General features: G+C 43.9%; 1 protein-coding gene across 1 annotated transcript; it reads right to left on the minus strand.

The window, feature by feature from the left end:
* Positions 1-1,202: 1,202 nt before the first annotated feature.
* Positions 1,203-3,728, minus strand: NKX6-3 (NK6 homeobox 3). Its single transcript, XM_040415903.1, has 3 exons — positions 3,356-3,728; positions 2,035-2,204; positions 1,203-1,433 (listed from the first exon to the last, which is right to left on the minus strand). The coding sequence occupies exons 1-3, from the start codon at positions 3,726-3,728 to the stop codon at positions 1,203-1,205; spliced, it is 774 nt and encodes a 257-aa protein (XP_040271837.1).
* Between the last annotated feature and the right edge of the window lie 17,659 nt (positions 3,729-21,387).

The raw sequence follows: 21,387 nt of genomic DNA on the forward strand, positions 1-21,387 counted from the left end.
GATAAATGACCTCTCTCCTCTTACTCACTCCCTCCACTCCCAAGCACACCCTGAAGAGGTGCGCCTCACTGCCCCCATTACTTAAAGAGATAGTACAGGATTTAAAAAATATGCCTACTTTCTTCTAAAAACAGCGGTATTGCAGTTCTGCCCCATTCACTTTAAAGGAGCTAAGCAGCAGTACCAGACAAAACCTGTGGACAGGTGTGGCACTGTTTCTGGAAAAAAATCAGTCACTATTTTTTCTAATTCTGCACAACCCCTTTAACCCCTTAGATTTACAGACAGTACATTGACACATCTTGTAGACTTTTAATGAACATTGTGGATACACGTGTTGTTAACAGCAATCGTATTTGCTCCATACACCATCGGAGGTATGACAACGGCAAATTTTTCTTTAGCAGACGAATATATGTAGATTCCCTGACTAGAGGGATGGATATTACTATTCATAACTATAGAGAAGTCTCTGAAGGGGGCTCAGTCTTTAATATTAAAGGGGTAGAAAAACAGACTTCCAAAAATAGTGCTACACCTGTCCATAAGTTGTGTCTACTAGCGCAGTGTCTACTAGCTCCACTGAAGCGATTGAGGCTAAACTGCATTACCACTCACAACCTGTGGACAGTTGTGGCGCTGTTTTTGAAATAAGGAAGCCATGTTTATCTAAACCCTATATTACCCCTTTAAACATCAAGTCACTTTTTGAACTGGCCACCATATGAAGTGTTCCTTCAGAATGTCTTGCCTTGTAATGGGCTCCTCGGGTGAACCAGTCTTCAAGCAAGCTATATATTCTTTATGTGAACAGATAAATACCAGTTTCGGAGTGCAGCATATTCAAAGTCTGCATTCATGGTCAGTCTATCATGAGGACTCATTGGCCGCAATGCAGTAAGTCCAGGTGGCAGAGATTTTGAGGCTCTCAGGAAGCTGTAGGGCTTTTTGGAAATCTGGAGTTTCACTGAATCTTTGGCAAGCGGGTCACCAGTCACCATGGTGTAAACACCGGTTTCAATTAAATTTTTCCATATACCCATGTAGAATAAATGGCATAGTCTTTGACATTGGAACATAGTAATTGAATTTCCAGGTTGCTCCAGAACATGCGTGCCCCAGTATATTTTCTAGAACATGGTTGATACAGATATCTTTTGAGTTGTAAAGTTCTTCGAAGCCCCCGGGATGCCTTTGTCCTGTCACAGGTTGTGAGGGGCCAGACTAAGGACTGAGAATGCTGCCCGGTGTTTCCTCAGTAGCAGACGGATCTTCTCATCATCGGAGTCAGGGTCTAAGGGTTTGGTATACTCATCATCCTCATTCTCAGAAGGTGTTAGGTCCCCGTGGGCCCGAGAACCAAGGGAAGGTGGGCATGAGGGGTCAACAGTGCTTTTCTTACGCCACTTAGTGCGGCGGTTTTGAAACCAGACCTGGAGAACAGTAATAAATATGTTATTGATGTTATATCTATCTATCTATCTATCTATCTATCTATCTATCTATCTATCTATCATCTTTCTCCTATTTATCTATACTGTCTCTGATATATATCTATATGTCTCTCCGTCTTTCTAATCTATCTCCTTCTTTCTTATCTATCTATCTATCTATCTATCTATCTATCTATCTATCTATCTATCTATCTATCTATCTATATGTCTGTTTGTCTGTGTCTATCTTTCTTATTTATCTATCTGTCCTTCTTTCTTTCTTATCTATTGCTTTTTCTTAGCAATCTCTGTGAACATCTCTCTTATCTATCTTTATCTGCCTATCCCTTTCTATAACTATCTCACTCTCTAGCTATCCCTCTCTCTCTTTTTTATGGAACATTCTAATATTTTGTAATACTTTGACCACCAGGAGTCTTTTCTACTCTTGGTGGACATTACAAACAAAACATTTATAATGATAATAATAGTTATGATGATGGTGAAGGAAATACATCACAGATAGTAGTTACTACGATTGTGTCTCATGGTGATAATGAGTAACAAATATCATGAAGAAGCACTAAGAAGATGAACTAACCTTGACTTGGGACTCACTCATGCCAAGGCTAAAGGCCAGTCTTGCCCTTTCTGGCCCTGCAAGATACTTTGTTTGCTCAAAGGTCTTCTCCAAAGCAAAGATCTGGTGGCCTGTGAAAGTAGGACGGGTGTGTTTTTTCCTTGTGGACATATCCATGCTTCCTGTGGGTCCTGAAGATGGGTAATAAAGCACTTACTTTTATATGTCAGCAAATTGTAGAACAAGTCTAAATTAAGTGAGCTCAAATTCAGGCAGTATGAGGAGGACCCAAGTCTACACTTTAGACAGACGTCACCTTTAGTACCTAAATACTGACAGCTATCCTAGTGTCATGTTGTCACATCAATTTGTAATGTCACAAGAACCCTTTGTGGTATGTCGTGATCAGTTATGGAGACTTGTAAGCTCAAACAGTTCAAAATCTCACGAAATTGTGCAATATGCTAACGTCAAATGTGTACAGTATCTCTGGAGAAGACTGGTTCTCATTAAAGAGACCTAGTTAAGTGTATGGAGACTTACTTACAGGCAGTGCTCCATCCGAGAAAATAAAAAGATTCAAATTAGCTCTTCTCTAAGACTTGTATGTAAAAATTGCATAAGAGATTATCCTGGCTTTGAATGAGGACACTAGTCTATACCTTGGGGCCACTCCTTATCTGAAGCCAGATGGTAAGCTTCCTGTATCCAGTGTTGGAAAGGTCAATTTGAAATTGTCAACATTTTAGTTGAAACCTTCAATAATGTTGATGGTTTCAGTTAACCCAATAACATGAGTATATAAGACAATCTAAAGTCTTTACAGACCTCTATTAACATAGAAATTGACAAATAAATCCAAAATTGCCAATTAGACCAATTACATCTTCAGCAGATCCCAACAAAAACGTTGAGACCACTCAATATTTATGTAAATTAATTTGATAAAACAACATTTTGTTAACTTTGCTATCATATTGTTTGGTTCTCACTGGATATCTCCATGTTTCTGTGCATTTTGACTCCACAAAAAAGCCAAATGTTCTCCCAATGTCAAAATCTGTGGTCAGGACAGAGGTTTTCTTGGAATGGTCTTAGAACTGTAGAGATTTCAATTCTTAGAATTAAACAGTTAAAAAAATTTTTTTTTGTAAAGACCTTTCCAAGAAACTCCCGATATTTCAGACTCCTGGGCACCCTAGAGTTCATTTTTGGGGTAACTACAGTCACAAGTCAATTTTTGGATTTTCAGTGGAGTCAGGCATTATTTCTAGTTTTGACTAGCAATTTTGGCTGTAAGTTTATCCCCTTGTGTTGTCCATTTGCTTTCTTGGTTACTTACCATTGCTGAGTGTCCTGTTGCTTGTTCTCCATTCCTGCCCAATGTCCGTCCAGTTGCCTTGGTTCTGATTGCTATAGGGGCTTCCACTTTTGGTCATAATGCTCCCTTGCTCGGCAAAACAGCCACCGGTAGCTGATGCTCTTCCATATTCTGGCACTGTAGGATAGGTTTGCAACATGCTGCCTAGTGGAGTTGGCAGTGGCCGGCTGAGAATGTCTGAGATGCCATGTGGGGTGCCGGAAGGGAGGTGGCATCCCAGGACAGTGCTACTCAGCTTGTGAAAAGTTGTGTGGGCAGAAAACTGGCAACCAGCAGGAGCTTTAATTTCAGAATAAGGAGGCAACATGAAGGCTCCAGGATGATGGGTCTCCATGATCCTCAATTATTTTAGCTCAGCTGCTCTTCTTATGTGGTACCAGCGAAACTGCTGGAAGAATTTTCACCATGGGTCAAACCCATGAAAATGTGGTCAAACTTTCTTCTAAAATTTTCAGGTTGTCCGTTGAGCGTATAAAATGTAGTTGGAGATAAGTCAGATGCCTAAACCTTTCAGAAGGTCTAATCTCCAGATATCTAATTTACTGCCTCATTTTCCCTTCCTGGTTTCTTACCTCTGTTGATCTTACTACTATATTGAAATGTCTTCTTGGCTCTTAGTTGCACTCCTTCTTCTTGCTCTTTCTTCTTCAAGCTTCCTCTCTGTAATCCCCCTGTTTCTCCGTCTCACCTTGTTCTCTCAGCTGTGTGTTCCTCACTATCTTTCACTCCGTCACTGTCTCTTTCAAACTCTCATTTCTCACTTTCTCGCTCCTTCAGTACGCTCTCTTTTTCTTCCCCCCTCGGTCTTATTCTCTTCCCCTATTGCCTTTCACTCTATCTCATTCCTTTTGCAATCATCGTTTCCTTTGTTCACTTTCCTTTTTTCAATTTTTCCACCTAGATTCCCCCAAGCTTTCCTTTTGTCTCTGCAAGATATGGCTGTCTCACATCTTAAAGAACTTCCCCTATGATACCACTGCTTCTCTAAGTTCACCCGTCTCTAGATCTACTCCTTTAGCACTCTCTGTACTTTTCTTCCCTGCTAGTTGTCTTCTCACCCTGTATCTGTATCTTATTCCCTGCTCTTTGGTCCCAAGAACTTTCTGTCTTCTTATAGCCCTGCTCACAAATAGATAAGAATACTATTCAGGTGAGCTGTATTTCGCATTGGCTCACCTCCCCCCCTTAGTCACTCCACGTAGTTATTGGCCGAGGTGATGGGTGATGGCCAATGATTGGCCGCTCCCCACAGCCTTCGCACCCTGCCGGACGTCCCTAGATAAATTGAACTTTAAGATGGGGAATTAATGAGTTTGATTTTTCCACTGAGATGTTTGTCCACAATCTGACACTGCCTATCCCCTCTCCTGCACGATGGGATTTATGCTTAGTAAATAGGTTACAGAATACAATGCTGGATCTCGGTCAATCCTTCCTTATAATCTTTATATTTTTTGAAGCCTATAATTCTATATTATTAAACGTGGAATAGTGGTATGTGGTGTGGTATAATGTGCTATACCGGGTTCTGTTTTCACTTGGTTTATATGTCTCACGTAGAATAATTTGAGTTTCCACTTCTAAACATTATCTCCCAGACTAGTACCCATATCTCTCTCAATTAAGATATGACCATTGCTGATAAGATGTAATACTTTGCATAAAGGACAGAGAAATTATGTCGGCTATGGAAGCTAGACGAGATGAGGGAACTCGTGTGGAGGTTTTGGCTCTAATATTTAATTAATGTAGGTGAATGCTTGATTTGAGAGGAAGGTGAGGGGGGCATCTTTGTAGGCTGAAAGCCTCATGCATAGGGCAGAACCAGAATCATCCCAATGTTCCATCCCTTACTGAGTTACCTCTGCTGGCTACTGGCACCTCCTGGCTCAATGGCACTGTCAAAAATATGGTCCAGATGGTGGCCAGCCCAAGAAATGGTGTGTGCCACTGATTGCAACCTACTGATGTTGCCCAGCATTAGGATGTCACGTGCAGCAATGTCCATAGCTGAAGAGGGGCCATCGAGTCAGGCTTTCAGAGGAGAAGCCGAGAGACAAGAGAGAAGCGCAGGGTCCTATGGAAGTCTATGGATGCCATACATCTTGGAGGCTGTATGGAGCCATAAAATGAATGAGGGCGTCATTAGAAAACACATATACAGTACAGACCAAAAGTTTGGACACACCTTCTCATTCAAAGAGTTTTCTTTATTTTCATGACTATGAAGGCATCAAAACTATGAATTAACACATGTGGAATTATATACATAACAAACAAGTGTGAAACAACTGAAAATATGTCATATTCTAGGTTCTTCAAAGTAGCCACCTTTTGCTTTGATTACTGCTTTGCACACTCTTGGCATTCTCTTGATGAGCTTCAAGAGGTAGTCACCTGAAATGGTCTTCCAACAGTCTTGAAGGAGTTCCCAGAGATGCTTAGCACTTGCTGGCCCTTTTGCCTTCACTCTGCGGTCCAGCTCACCCCAAACCATCTCGATTGGGTTCAGGTCCGGTGACTGTGGAGGCCAGGTCGTCTGGCGCAGCACCCCATCACTCTCCTTCATGGTCAAATAGCCCTTACTTTCAAAGTTTTCACAATTTTTCGGCTGACTGACTGACCTTCATTTCTTAAAGTAATGATGGCCACTTGTTTTTTTTTACTTAGCTGCTTTTTTCTTGCCATAATACAAATTCTAACAGTCTATTCAGTAGGACTATCAGCTGTGTATCCACCTGACTTCTCCTCAACGCAACTGATGGTCCCAACCCCATTTATAAGGCAAAAAATCCCACTTATTAGACCTCAAAGCAAGTTGTGGTGATAAAATTTGAGAAAGGCGCTCATAGGGTGAGTATGTTCAATAAAAGATAAAATCTATTATAGGAGGTAGTTTGCTCACCTATTGGGGTTGCACCAATTTGGGCGCAACCACAATCAAGGCAGAAAACAGAGAGTTGCAACGGTTGGTGCAGCCTGGATTCGTCCGGTCGCCTTGGGCAGGAGCCACCCTGCCACTCGGGTAACGGTAGAAGAAACGAGACGCTGAATTTTACGTCCAACGTGTGGACTTTGGGAGGCGCACTGACACAACCGGTCATAGACAGTATTTAGGTTTCAGCTATTTTCATTTTATTCATAGACAACGCGTTTCGGGGTACTGGGGACCCCTTTATCAAGTCTGGATCGGATCAGCAGAGCGGTTGCTGCTGCTCTGCTGATCCGATCCAGACTTGATAAAGGGGTCCCCAGTACCCCGAAACGCGTTGTCTATGAATAAAATGAAAATAGCTGAAACCTAAATACTGTCTATGACCGGTTGTGTCAGTGCGCCTCCCAAAGTCCACACGTTGGACGTAAAATTCAGCGTCTCGTTTCTTCCACTTATTAGACCTGAACAGGGCACACCTGTGAAGTGAAAACCATTTCAGGGGACTACCTCTTGAAGCTCATCAAGAGAATGCCAAGAGTGTGCAAAGCAGTAATCAAAGCAAAAGGTGGCTACTTTGAAGAACCTAGAATATGACATATTTTCAGTTGTTTCACACTTGTTTGTTATGTATATAATTTCACATGTGTTAATTCATAGTTTTGATGCCTTCAGTGTGAATCTACAATTTTCATAGTCATGAAAATAAAGAAAACTCTTTGAATGATAAGGTGTGTCCAAACTTTTGGTCTGTACTGTATGTACTCTGTAATGCATGGGATACGGTATGTATTCTCTTTGGTTTACTTCATTGTGGTGGTAAAATCCAGATTTAGCTGCATTTTTAGCATTTTTATAGCAACAAGAATGCCCAGGTTCATTAGCTTATGTGTCTTTGCTGATGTTTATCTTGTTTTGTACAAGGAGGCCATGATTAAAATTCACACTTCCGTTGCCTCATTTTCTATGTTGGAGTTGCACCCCCTGAGATCCTCACGTATCAGCATATGAAGGGAGAACGGCGTCTCAGCTACTTGTCATTGTATATACAGCGCCGTACATATGAGTTTGGCTATGTCTGGTATTGCAGCTCAACCCCATTCACTTGAATGGATCCTAACTCATGTCCACCTTTGTTGTGCTGCCCATTGTTATAACATTACATACAGTAATGAATTGTTTTGGATGGAAAAGGTAAAACTAGGATTTGCCTAAAGGTGCTAATGAATATTTAATATAGTAGGAAATTACTTTTTTTTTTAGAAGTTTTGGCAGCTTTTCTATTCATTTTGGCAGTGCTATGCCACAAAAAATTAAATACAACATATTATCCATCTGTAGCAGTCAGCGCAGAGGGATAAAACTCCTATATAAATAGGTAACCCATTGTCAGTTTACTGCTGCAGTGAGGGGAAGATGCTATCTGAAGTGTAATCCTCATGATAATAGTAGGTGTAGAATTGGGATAACGGTCTGACAGCTCTGTTGTTCTCTTGATAGGCCTATATAAAGATGCCCACAGGAGGAGTATTGCAATGATCAGTGTAATGTGTAATTACACTGCTATATACAGTATATGTACCATGCTTGGTTCTGGTGCTGTATTTATGTTATCGGATTGGTTCTGGTGTGGAATATATGTAAAGAGCTTGGTTCTGGTGCTATAATATATATATATATATATATATATATATATATTTATATCATGCTTGGCTCTAGTACTGTATTTATGTAATGAGCTTGGTATGGCACCATATCTATGCTACTACTGTATCAAATAGTATAATAACCATGCCCTATTTTATATGGCACGCCCCTCAAAAGGGCAGCTCCTCATTTTAGCTCTGAGTATCACCCGTGAGGGGCTCTCCCAGGTTGACAAACTTTTTTTTTCCTGATTGCTCAAGTATATGTAATACTGTTGGAGAACCGCAGATGATCCCAGTAACATTAGCCTCGGCCCGTCCTGCAGATATGACCGGGGCTATAGATTAACCACAGTCAAAACAAAGCAAGCCTGCCCTGCTATGAAAGGAACGTGACATCGACCTCCTTGTAACTATGTTCTCATGCACATGGCTGATCGGTGTTCCGGAGGCTGTATACATAATCCCTACAGCGCTGTACTGTGGAGCTGGGGGCAATCTGTGTTCCACCGTCTGGTGCTCTTTTGGCATTCTCACGTAGTTTTTAGTGCAATTTTTCAGCATTTTTGTGGGGGGTTTTTTGCAGGTTTTTGCCAGCAGTGTTCTTTGCAGCGCTGTTTGTGGTAAAAATGCCAGCTCCAGATGTTAGCTGAAGGTTGATAGGAAATATGAAATGCAGGACAAAGAATGTTTTATTTAATTTTTTTTTTGCTACTGCCGTTTTTATTCATGAGGTGCAATTTTTGTCCTTCTACTTGAGCTATTAGTGCCTCAGGTGTTTTAACATCATCTTCTCTGTATTGGAATACACTATGGAAATAACACTAAAACCTCCAAAAACATTATGTACCAAAAAAACCTGTGAGTGCTTAAAAAAATACAAAGAAAATTGTGTGCGCAGGGACCAAGGGAGTTAGGCCTCATGCATACAGCCGTTCTGTGCATTGGGGACCGCAATGCTGCATTCAGTCTATGGGGCTGATGGAGATAGCTGTCTGTCTGTCCTATAGTCATTGAAGCTGCAGGGCACAACACTGCTTTAGTCAGAATCCTCCCGAACGAGGGGTTTTTGAACCCCTTTTCTAATGATCATGGTGGTCTCTAGCAAGTGCTCTATGGATAGGTGACAATTTTTTTTTTTCTGGGATAACCCCCTACAGAGCCATTCCATTGAAAGCCCCTTTAACCACCTCAGCCCCTATGGCTTAAACACCCTTAAAGACCAGGCCACTTTTTACACTTCTGACCTACACTACTTTCACCATTTATTGCTCGGTCATGCAACTTACCACCCAAATGAATTTTACCTCCTTTTCTTCTCACTAATAGAGATTTCATTTGGTGGTATTTCATTGCTGCTGACATTTTTACTTTTTTTGTTATTAATCGAAATTTAACGATTTTTTTGCAAAAAAATGACATTTTTCACTTTCAGTTGTAAAATTTTGCAAAAAAAACGACATCCATATATAAATTTTGCTCTAAATTTATTGTTATACATGTCTTTGATAAAAAAAAAATGTTTGGGTAAATAAAAATGGTTTGTGTAAAAGTTATAGCGTTTACAAACTATGGTACAAAAATGTGAATTTCCGCTTTTTGAAGCAGCTCTGACTTTCTGAGCACCTGTCATGTTTCCTGAGGTTCTACAATGGCCAGACAGTACAAACACCCCACAAATGACCCCATTTTGGAAAGTAGACACCCTAAGGTATTCGCTGATGGGCATAGTGAGTTCATAGAACTTTTTATTTTTTGTCACAAGTTAGCGGAAAATGATGATTTTTTTTTTTTCTTACAAAGTCTCATATTCCACTAACTTGTGACAAAAAATAAAAAGTTCTATGAACTCACTATGCCCATCAGCGAATACCTTTGGGTGTCTTCTTTCCAAAATGGGGTCACTTGAGGGGTAGTTATACTGCCCTGGCATTCTAGGGGCCCAAATGTGTGGTAAGGAGTTTGAAATCAAATTCTGTAAAAAATGGCCGGTGAAATCCGAAAGGTGCTCTTTGGAATGTGGGCCCCTTTGCCCACCTAGGCTGTAAAAAATTGTCACACATGTGGTATCTCCGTACTCAGGAGAAGTTGGAGAATGTGTTTTGGGGTGTCATTTCACATATACCCATGCTGGGTGAGATAAATATCTTGGTCAAATGCCAACTTTGTATAAAATAATGGGAAAAGTTGTCTTTTGCCAAGATATTTCTCTCACCCAGCATGGGTATATGTAAAATGACACCCCAATACACATTCCCCAACTTCTCCTGCATACGGAGATACCACATGTGTGACACTTTTTTGCAGCCTAGGTGGGCAAAGGTGCCCACATTCCAAAGAGCACCTTTCGGATTTCACCGGTCATTTTTTACAGAATTTGATTTCAAACTCCTTACCACACATTTGGGCCCCTAGAATGCCAGGGCAGTATAACTACCCCACAAGTGACCCCATTTTGGAAAGAAGACACCCTAAGGTGATCGCTGATGGGCATAGTGAGTTCATGGAAGTTTTTATTTTTTGTCACAGGTTAGTGGAATATGGGACTTTGTAAGGAAAAAAAAAAATCATCATTTTCCACTAACTTGTGACAAAAAATATAAAATTCTAGGAACTCTTCATGCCCCTCACGGAATACCTTGGGGTGTCTTCTTTCCAAAATGGGGTCACTTGTGGGGTAGTTATACTGCCCTGGCATTTTCCAGGGGCCCTAATGTGTGGTAAGTAGGTAAATGACCTGTGAAATCCTAAAGGTGCTCTTTGGAATGTGGGCCCCTTTGCCCACCTAGGCTGCAAAAAAGTGTCACACATGTGGTATCGCTGTATTCAGGAGAAGTTGGGCAATGTGTTTTGGGGTGTCTTTTTACATATACTCATGCTGGGTGAGAGAAATATCTCGGCAAAAGACAACTTTTCCCATTTTTTTTATACAAAGTTGGCATTTGACCAAGATATTTATCTCACCCAGCATGGGTATATGTAAAATGACACCCCAAAACACATTGCCCAACTTCTCCTGAGTACGGCGATACCAGATGTGTGACACTTTTTTGCAGCCTAGATGCGCAAAGGGGCCCACATTCCTTTTATGAGGGCATTTTTAGACATTTGGATCCCAGACTTCTTCTTACGCTTTAGGGCCCCTAGAATGCCAGGGCAGTATAAATACCCCACATGTGACCCCATTTTGGAAAGAAGACACCCCAAGGTATTCAATGAGGGGCATGGCGAGTTCATAGAATTTTTTATTTTTTGGCACAAGTTAGCGGAAATTGATTTTATTTATTTTTTTCTCACAAAGTCTCCCTTTCCGCTAACTTGGGACAAAAATTTCAATCTTTCATGGACTCAATATGCCCCTCACGGAATACCTTGGGGTGTCTTCTTTCCGAAATGGGGTCACATGTGGGGTATTTATACTGCCCTGGCATTCTAGGGGCCCTAAAGCGTGAGAAGAAGTCTGGAATTTAAATGTCTAAAAATTTTTACGCATTTGGATTCCGTGAGGGGTATGGGGAGTTCATGTGAGATTTTATTTTTTGACACAAGTTAGTGGAATATGAGACTTTGTAAGAAAAAAAATAATAATTTCCACTAACTTGGGCCAAAAAAATGTCTGAATGGAGCCTTACAGAGGGGTGATCAATGACAGGGGGGTGATCAATGACAGGGGGGTGATCAATGACAGGGGGGTTATCAATGACAGGGGGGTGATCAATGACAGGGGGGTGATCAATGACAGGGGGTGATCAGGGAGTCTATATGGGGTGATCACCCCCCTGTCATTGATCACCCCCCTATAAGGCTCCATTCAGATGTCCGTATGTGTTTTGCGGATCCGATCTATGTATCCGTGGATCCGTAAAAATCATACGGACATCTGAATGCAGCCTTACAGGGGGGTGATCAATGACAGGGGGGTGATCAATGATAGGGGGGTGATCAGGGAGTCTATATGGGGTGATCACCCCCCCTGTAAGGCTCCATTCAGACGCCTGTATGTGTTTTGCGGATCCGATCCATCTATCAGTGGATCCGTAAAAATCATGCGGACGTCTGAATGGAGCTTTACAGGGGGGGGTGATCAATGACAGGGGGGTGATCAATGACAGGGGGGTGATCAGGGAGTCTATATGGGGTGATCACCACAGTCATTGATCACGCCCCTGTAAGGCTCCATTCAAACATCCGTATGGGTTTTGCGGATCCGATCCATCTATCAGTGGATCCATAAAAATCATGCGGATGTCTGAATGGAGCTTTACAGGGGGGTGATCAATAACAGGGGGGTAATCAATGACAGGGGGGTGATCAGGGAGTCTATATGGGGTGATCAGGGGCTAATAAGGGGTTAATAAGTGACGGGGGGGGGGGGGGGTGTAGTGTAGTGGTGCTTGGTGCAACATATTACTGAGCTACCTGTGTCCTCTGGTGGTCGATCCAAACAAAGGGGACCACCAGAGGACCAGGTAGCAGGTATATTAGACGCTGTTATCAAAACAGCGTCTAATATACCTGTTAGGGGTTAAAAAAAATCACATCTCCAGCCTGCCAGCGAACGATCGCCGCTGGCAGGCTGGAGATCCACTCGCTTACCTTCCGATCCTGTGAACGCGCGCGCCTGTGTGCGCGCGTTCACAGGAAATCTCGCGTCTCGCAAGAGGACGCGCCGGCGCGTCCAGGCGGAATGAATCAACCACCTCCAGGACGCGTCGCTGCGTTCGGCAGTCCGGAGGTGGTTAAGTACCGGGCCAGTTTTTGGTTTTGCATGTACATTTTTTCCTCCCCACGTTCCAATGGCCATAACTTTTTAAATTTTCCGTTCATATAGCTATATGAGGGCTTATTTTTTTAAAAGTTACCATGTCTGTTATTGGAAAATGGGAAAAAAAATTCTCTGTGGGGTTAAATTGAAAAAAAAAAAACAATTCCGCCAAGTTTTTGGGGATTTTCCCGGGTGTCAGAACCCCACTGATCTGATATTGATGATCTATCCTGAGGATAAGTCATCAATATTATTTACCCGATAACCCCTTTAAGGGGGAATATCCTCATAATACAGCAACTAACTGCACATTTTTCTATCACAATCATATAAAACGTAAGGCCTTCTAGCAAAACTACAGTAAACACAAAGTTAAAGGTACACTAGCCGGCAGGTATCTCAATCAACCCCAGGAGCCTGTATATTGCATGTGAAATAATGGAGAATTAGGAAGTCCTTCCATTTGTCCTGCCAATTTGAGAACCTGTCATTTATTATTTTTTTTTTACTAATGTTTTTGTCAAAAATGCTCTTTTTTTCATATTTTCTCCTAGTTTTTGTAATATCATTAAGGCCTCTTTCACAAAAGCAAGTTTTCCATACGAGTACAATGCGTGAACTGAGTGCACAGCACCCGCACTGAATCTGTTTACATGAGCGTTGTTTTTCACGCATCATCTCTGCGTTACGTGAAATTCGCAGCATGTTCTATATTCTGCGTTTTTCACACAGCTCTGGTCCCATTGGAAGTAAATGACGTGAAAAACACATTGCATCCGGGTGCAACGGGTTTTTCACTGCCAGGAAATGTGGATTTTTATTCTTCTTTTTTTTTCATGCGTTTTTCATTTTGTGTCTTATTTTTCCCCGTTTTTTTTTACGCAGTAATATATATATATATATATATATATATATATATATATATATATTTATATATTTATTTATTTTTAGCTTTATTTAGGAGTAAAGTGTACAATTTAAAAAAAAAAATAATGCATATACATATGTATATGTATGTGTGTATATACAGTACAGACCAAAAGTTTGGACACAACTTCTCATTCAAAGAGTTTTCTTTATTTTCAAGACTATGAAAATTGTAGATTCACACTGAAGGCATCAAAACTATGAATTAACACATGTGGAATTATATACAAAACAAACAAGTGTGAAACAACTGAAAATATGTCATATTCTAGGTTCTTCAAAGTAGCCACTTTTTGCTTTGATTACTGCTTTGCACACTCTTGGCATTCTCTTGATGACCTTCAAGAGGTAGTCCCCTGAAATGGTTTTCACTTCACAGGTGTGCCCTGTCAGGTTTAATAAGTGGGGTTTCTTGCCTTATAAATGGGGTTGGGACTATCATTTGTGTTGAGGAGAAGTCAGGTGGATACACAGCTGATAGTCCTACTGAATAGACTGTTAGAATTGGTATTATGGCAAGAAAAAAGCAGCTAAGTAAAGAAAAAAACGAGTGGCCATCATTACTTTAAGAAATGAAGGTCAGTCAGTCAGCCGAAAAATTGTGAAAACTTTGAAAGTAAGGGCTATTTGACCATGAAGGAGAGTGATGGGGTGCTGCGCCAGATGGCCTGGCCTCCACAGTCACCGGACCTGAACCCAATCGAGATGGTTTGGGGTGAGCTGGACCGCAGAGTGAAGGCAAAAGGGCCAACAAGTGCTAAGCATCTCTGGGAACTCCTTCAAGACTGTGGGAAGACCATTTCAGGGGACTACCTCTTGAAGCTCATCAAGAGAATGCCAAGAGTGTGCAAAGCAGTAATCAAAGAAAAAGGTGGCTACTTTGAAGAACCTAGAATATGACATATTTTCACTTGTTTCACACTTGTTTGTTATGTATATAATTCAACATATGTTAATTCATAGTTTTGATGCCTTCATAGTAATGAAAATAAAAAAAACTCTTTGAATGAGAAGGTGTCCAAACTTTTGGTCTGTGCTGTATACATATATATATACACACACACGGGTATATTTCATCTATTTTATTTAATGTTTGTGTGTGTTGTTAAGATATCGACAGTATCCCCCATAACAGTGACCTCTACAGCACCCCACCCCTTAACACTGACCCCCCCACAGTGCCCCGCCACTTTAAAATGGAACCTCCACAGCAGCCCATCCCCTTAACTTTGACCTTCGCAGCAGCCCGCCCCTTTAACAGTGAGTTTCACAGCACCCCACTCCCTTGACAGTGACCTCCTCAGGGGCCCGCCCCCTTAACAGTGACCTCTATAGTACCCTGCTGCCTTAACAGTGGCCTCCACAGTGTCCGCCCCTATAACAGTGACCTTCACAGCGGCCTGCCCCCTTAACAGTAACATCCACAGTAAACATCTCTTTAACAGAGACCTCCACAGTGCCCGCCCCTTTAACAGTGACCTCCACAGTGCCCTGCCCCTTTAATGCTCGGGCTACACAACGACATGTGTCGCGCAACATTTTGTCTCAACAATTTTTATAATGATAGGCTATGGTGTTGCACTGCGACATGTGACATGCTGCGACTGCAACATGACTGTTGCAAAAAATCCATCCAAGATGGATTTTTCTGCGACTGTCGCAGCATGTCACACGTCGCAGTGCAACACCATTGACCATCATTATAAAAACTGTCGTGCAACATCAATGTCGCGGTACACATGTAGCAGTGTAGTTGTGCCTTATGTGTCGTGCGACAGTGAAGACAAATGGCTGGGTTGTTATGTAAACCGGGAGTAAAACTGTGTGTATGTGGAGACTAAGGGCTTGCAAGCTTCTATTGGCTGATAAGTGACATGTGACCGTGTGTATGGCAGTTGGGATATGAAGAGAAAGACTTGCAGGCTTGTATTGGCTAATGCAGGTAATTTTTTGGGAATATATCAGGAACAGTACATCCTAGAGAGCTGAGACCCGGTCTAAAACCTTCCTGACACCTGATGTACCTGTCTTCTAAATTTGGTGAAGATCAGTCCAGTCGTTTGGTCACACATAAAGAACAGACAGAAACCCATTGTGTACCGGCATGTTACCTCCACAGTATTCTTTCCCAGATAGTAAGTGATATGCGTACCAAGTTTAGTAGAAATTGATCGATGAGTTTTTAGTTACAAAGCTATATGTGTGTAGCAAAAACTGTTGGAGCATACAAACTCCATGCAGCTGCTGTGTAGGGGCCCACAAGACTTCTTTCCAGGTAGCAAGGGATGCGTATAACGAGTTTCGTTGAAATCGATGGTTGCATTTTTGAGTGATCTCGGAACATACATACATACATACTGTGGGGACTCGCTCTGGTAGACAGGATTAGCGGACGCAGTATAGAGGCAACAACAAGTTCTTTAGATCAAACAGTTCAGTGTTTTATTCACAATTTAGGCAAGTGACAAAACAAGCAGTCATAATCAAACAAAAAGTCACCTTGCGGTGTTGGTGGTAATTTACACCATGCAGCAATTCTGCCTCAAAGAGTCCTTGCTCATAGCAGCACCAACCTGTTTTCAAGCCAAACCGGCCTGCCCTGTGTTTGACCAAAAACTTAAAGTTTTGTAGGGAGAGAAACCATCAGGTGACTGGGGCATTTCTGTCCTTGGCCTGGCTCATCCACTTGAGAGGAGAGTGGTCAGTCACCAGGCGGAATTTTCTCCCCAATAAATAATAGCGGAGAGACTCTAGTGCCCACTTGATAGCCAGGCACTCTCTCTCCACTATACTATACCGGGTCTCGGCTGGGGTGAGCTTACGGCTGAGAAGACAATGGGATGATCCTCCCTGTTGACTTCCTGAGACAGTACAGCACCGAGGCCTACTTTGGAGGCATCGGTCTTTACTATAAACTCCCTTTTGGAGTCGGGCGTCACCAAAACCTGAGACCCACACAGGACCTACTTCAATGCGGAGAATGCCTCTTCCGCCTGATCATCCCAGCAAACTATTATTGACTTGTGTCCCTTCAAGTGTCCTGTCAAGGGCGCGGCTAGAGTAGCAAAGTGGGGAACAAACCTCATGTAATAGCCCACTATTTCCAGGACTGACTTTATTTGCCTAGTGGTGACAGGTCGGGGCCAATTCCGTATCGCCTCTATTTTGTTCACTTGGGGTTTGATGACTCCGCGCCCAATGACATACCCCAGGTACATAGTCTCTTCTAACCCTATCGCACATTTTTTTGGGTTAGCGTTAGGCCAGATTTCCGAAGGGAGTCCACTACAGCCTGCACTTTGGGCAGGTGACTTTCCCAGTCGGTACTGTGGATGACAATATCGTCCAGGCAAGCTGAAGCGTACCGACGATGTGGACGAAGCACAATGTCCATTAGTCGCTGAAAAGTGGCGGGGGCGCCATGCAGACCAAAGGGTAAGACCTTATATTGATAAAGCCCCTCAGGCGTGATGAAGGCAGTTTTCTCTTTGGCAGCCTCTGTTAAGGGCACCTGTCAGTACCCTTTCGTGAAGTCCAAAACAGAAAAATACTGATTTCGTCCTAACCTCTCGATGAGCTCCTCCACCCGAGGCATGGGATACGCATCGAATTTGGAAACCTCGTTAAGTTTTAGAAAGTCGTTACAAAACTGCAACGTCCCATCTGGCTTGGGAATTAATACTATAGGACTGGCCCACTCACTTTTTGACTGGTCAATGACGTCTAGCTGCACCTCCTCTGATGTGGCTTGTCGCTGAGCCTCGGGTACCCGGTATGCTTTTAATCTGACTTTTGCCTGAGGCTCAGTGACAATGTCATGCTGGATTATGGAAGTGCGTCCAAGGAGGTCCAAGAACACATCCGTGTTCCGACTAACAAACTCCCTGGCCTCCTGAGTCTGGAGGCTGTCAGCATTTTTTACTGTGGCAGCCGCCTTTGCGGAGGGGCCGGTAGCTCTTCTCCTAGAAAACCCGTCTTCTGTAATGGTTTCCCTATTTTTCCACGGTTTGAGTAAATTCACATGGTAAACTTGCTCCGGCTTTCGCCACCCTGGCTGGTGTACCTTGTAGTTTACATCTCCAACTTTCTCTAGTACCTCGTAGGGCCCCTGCCACCTAGCCAGGAACTTACTGTCCACGGTCGGAACCAGAACCAAAACCCGATCACCCGGGTTAACCCCTTAAGGACTTAGGACGCACTGGTACGGCATGGGTCCCGAATCCTTAAGGACCCATGACGTACCGGTACGTCATGGCTTTAATTTGCTATTCCGGCGCCGCGGGGGTTAATCGGAACGGGATTTCGGCTGAAATCATTCAGCCGGCATCCCGTAACAATGCAGGGGGGGGTCATTTGACCCCCCCCCCCCCCCCCCGTATCGACGATCGCAGAAAACCGCAGGTCAATTCAGACCTGCGGTTTTCTGCGTTTCCGGTCCATTCGGTTGTCCTGTGACCCGATGAACCGGAAAAAGACTGCGATCGGTGGCGTAATTATACACCACCTATCGCAGTCCGAGGATTTGGAGAGGCGGTGCTGGCCCTGGTGCTGAACGCCGCTGTCCAGGGTGCTGATTGGTGCAGGGGAGAGAGGCGCGAGATTCAAACTTCCTGCGCTCCTCTCTCCCCTCCTCTTCCTGTCCAGCACCCTGACCGTGCAGCACCGTCCAGCGTCCAGCTCCTGAGTCCCCCTAATCGTAATCCATCACCCTCCTGCACCCATCGCCACCCAGGTAGGTTAGGGTCAGTGAGGGAGAGGCACCGTTAGGAAGGGAAAGAAGGGAAATGTTAGGGAAAAAAAACAAAAACTTTTACACTAAACTTTCTTTTCTTTCTTTCTGATCCATCTATCAGACCCCAGACGCCCCCTGCCACTTGCAGGGGGGGTCTGATCCATCTATCAGACCCCAGACCCCCCCTGCCGGACAGTGCGCTGACTGTCCGGCACTTTTTTGTCCGGCCACTGTTAGCGCATCGCCCGCCCCACCGCTGATCAGCGTTGTACCGCTGATCAGCAACTTTGAACTTTTTTTTTTTTTTCTAACACTTGCCCCTTTTTTTTCCTTTTTTAGTACGCGAACACCCGTTGCCCCCACACACACGCACATATAATAAAGTTTGCCACACACGCACACATACACGCACACACACCCATGCCCCGCCGGATGTTCTCGGCCGAGGAGGCATACGCCCAGATTGCCTCCGACTCCGAGAGCCCCAGTGAGGATGAGGATGACCCCACGTTCCTTTTATCATCCGCATCCTCCTCATCATCATCGGATGACGATGAGCCACCAAGGCGGCGGAGACGCCGCCAGGCGGAGCCAGGGGCACCACATGCTAGGGATCCTGTGGCCCACCCTAGTACGAGCCGCCCTGGGGTTCGTACTGGTTTCCCGGCCCACCAAATAAGTCCACCGGAGCCCCCTGCCGATGAACTTAGCTGGTGTCCCCCAGTGGACTTTGAGCCTGAGATTCCGGATTTTGCTGGCAATCCTGGAATCCAGATTCCCACAGTGGGGTTTACTGAAATTGACTATTTTAGGTTTTTTTTCAGTAACCCACTGGTGAATCTGATGGTGGAGCAGACGAATCTGTACGCCCAACAGTTCGTCGCTCAAAACCCAGGCTCATTTTTGGCTAGACCCGGTGGCTGGACGCCGGTCAGTGCAGCCGAGATGAGGACATTTTGGGGCCTCGTGCTGCATATGGGTCTAGTCCAAAAACCCAGTGTCAGGCAATACTGGAGTGGGGACGTCTTATACCAGACCCCACTGTACAGTATGGTCATGACACGTCCCCGGTTTGAGGCCATCCGGAAATGTCTGCATTATTCCGATAATGCAGCATGTCCACCCCGAGGTGATCCTGCCTATGACCGGCTGTATAAGATACGGCCGGTCATCGATCACTTTGAGGCCACATTTCAGCAGGCCTACGTACCTGGAAGGGAGGTCGCGGTTGATGAGTCTCTCGTTGCGTTCAAGGGGAGACTCAGTTTCCGCCAATATATTCCCACAAAGCGGGCGAGGTATGGCGTGAAGCTATACAAAATTTGTGAGAGTACCTCAGGGTACACTTACAAATTTCGTGTGTACGAGGGGCGAGATTCCCGGATTCAACCCCCAGAATGTCCCCCCACTCTGGGTGTTACCGGGAAACTCGTGTGGGACCTTATGTACCCACTGCTGGATAACGGTTACCACTTGTACGTGGACAACTTTTATACCAGCATTCCCTTGTTCAGGTCCCTTGCCGCCAGATCCACGTTCGCTTGTGGGACCGTGCGGAAAAATCAACGCGGCCTCCCTGCCCACCCCCTCCAGGTACCTATCCCCAGGGGTGAGACCCGTGCACTTACCAGTGGAAACCTGTTGCTGGTCAGATATAAGGACAAGAGGGATGTCCTTATGCTGTCCACAATCCACGGTAACAGCACCACCCCAGTCCCTGTGCGAGGTACCGCGGCAACGGTCCTCAAGCCCGATTGTATCGTCGACTACAATCGGTATATGGGAGGAGTTGATCTCTCTGATCAAGTCCTCAAGCCATATAATGCCATGCGCAAAACCCGGGCATGGTACAAAAAAGTTGCGGTCTACTTGGTACAGGTTGCCATGTACAACTCTTTTGTACTATCCCGAAGCGCTGGCAGCACAGGGACATTCCTCCAATTCTATGAGGCAGTCCTCAAAGACCTGATCTTTTCGGACCGGGAAAGAGCAGGCCGGAGTACCTCGGGAATTGGAGGCGCCCGGATCGTTCCTGGCCAACACTTTCCAGGTGTGGTCCCCCATACTGGAAAGAAGGGACGAACACAAAAAAGATGCAGAGTGTGTCACAAGAGGGGGATACGGAAGGACACCACTACTCAATGTGACACGTGCCCCGATCATCCGGGCCTCTGCATTATCAATTGCTTCAGGGAGTATCACACTTCCATGGAGTACTAAATTTTTATAATCCCCAACAGTCCACTAGAGAACATAAAAAACTATGCCTCTCAGACTTTGGAGACACGGAAACAATTTTTTTTCCCCAAAAAAATATTAGTTTTAGAGCAGGCATCCTCAAACTGCGGCCCTCCAGATGTTGTAAAACTATAACTCCCAGCATGCCCAGACAACCTACAGCCATCAGCAGGGCATGGTGGGAATTGTAGTTTTACAACATCTGGAGGGCCGCAGTTTTTAGGATGCCTGCTTAGTGTCTCCAAAGTCTGAGAGCCATACATATTGGGCATCGTCGCGTGCGTAAAAGTCGTCGCTAGAAAAATAACTTTTGACCAAACGCCTCGGATGAACGGTGTTAAAAATATAAAATAAAAACGGTGCCAAAACACCCATTTTTGGGCAAAATTTCCATTTGAATCCTTTTTGCCGGTAATAAAGCAAGGGTTAACAGCCAAACAAAACTCAATATTTATGGCCCTGATTCTGTAGTTTGCAGAAACACCCCATATGTGGTCGTAAATGGCTATATAGCCGCACGGCAGGGCATAGAATGAAGGGAACTCCATACGGTTTCTGGAAGGCAGATTTTGATGGACAGTTTTTTTTTTTACACCATGTCCCATTAGAAGCCCCCCCTGATGTAGCCTAGACTAGAAACTCCAAAAAAGTGACCCCATCTAAGAAACTACACCCCTCAAGGTATTCAAAAGTTACTTTACAAACTATGTTAACCCTTTAGGTGTTCCACAAAACTAAATAGCAAATGTAGAA

The sequence above is a fragment of the Bufo bufo genome, chromosome 1 (assembly GCF_905171765.1).
Source record: "Bufo bufo chromosome 1, aBufBuf1.1, whole genome shotgun sequence".
Lineage (NCBI taxonomy): Eukaryota > Metazoa > Chordata > Amphibia > Anura > Bufonidae > Bufo > Bufo bufo.

Coding starts and splice junctions, on each gene's coding strand:
- NKX6-3 (XM_040415903.1), bottom strand. CDS start 3,728: ATGGAGACCCATCATCCTGGAGCCTTCATGTTGCCTCCTTATTCTGAA. Junction 2,205..3,355: donor CAACAGGACACTCAGCAATG/GTAAGTAACCAA, acceptor ACCCATCTTCAG/GACCCACAGGAAGCATGGAT. Junction 1,434..2,034: donor TGAGTGAGTCCCAAGTCAAG/GTTAGTTCATCT, acceptor ACTGTTCTCCAG/GTCTGGTTTCAAAACCGCCG.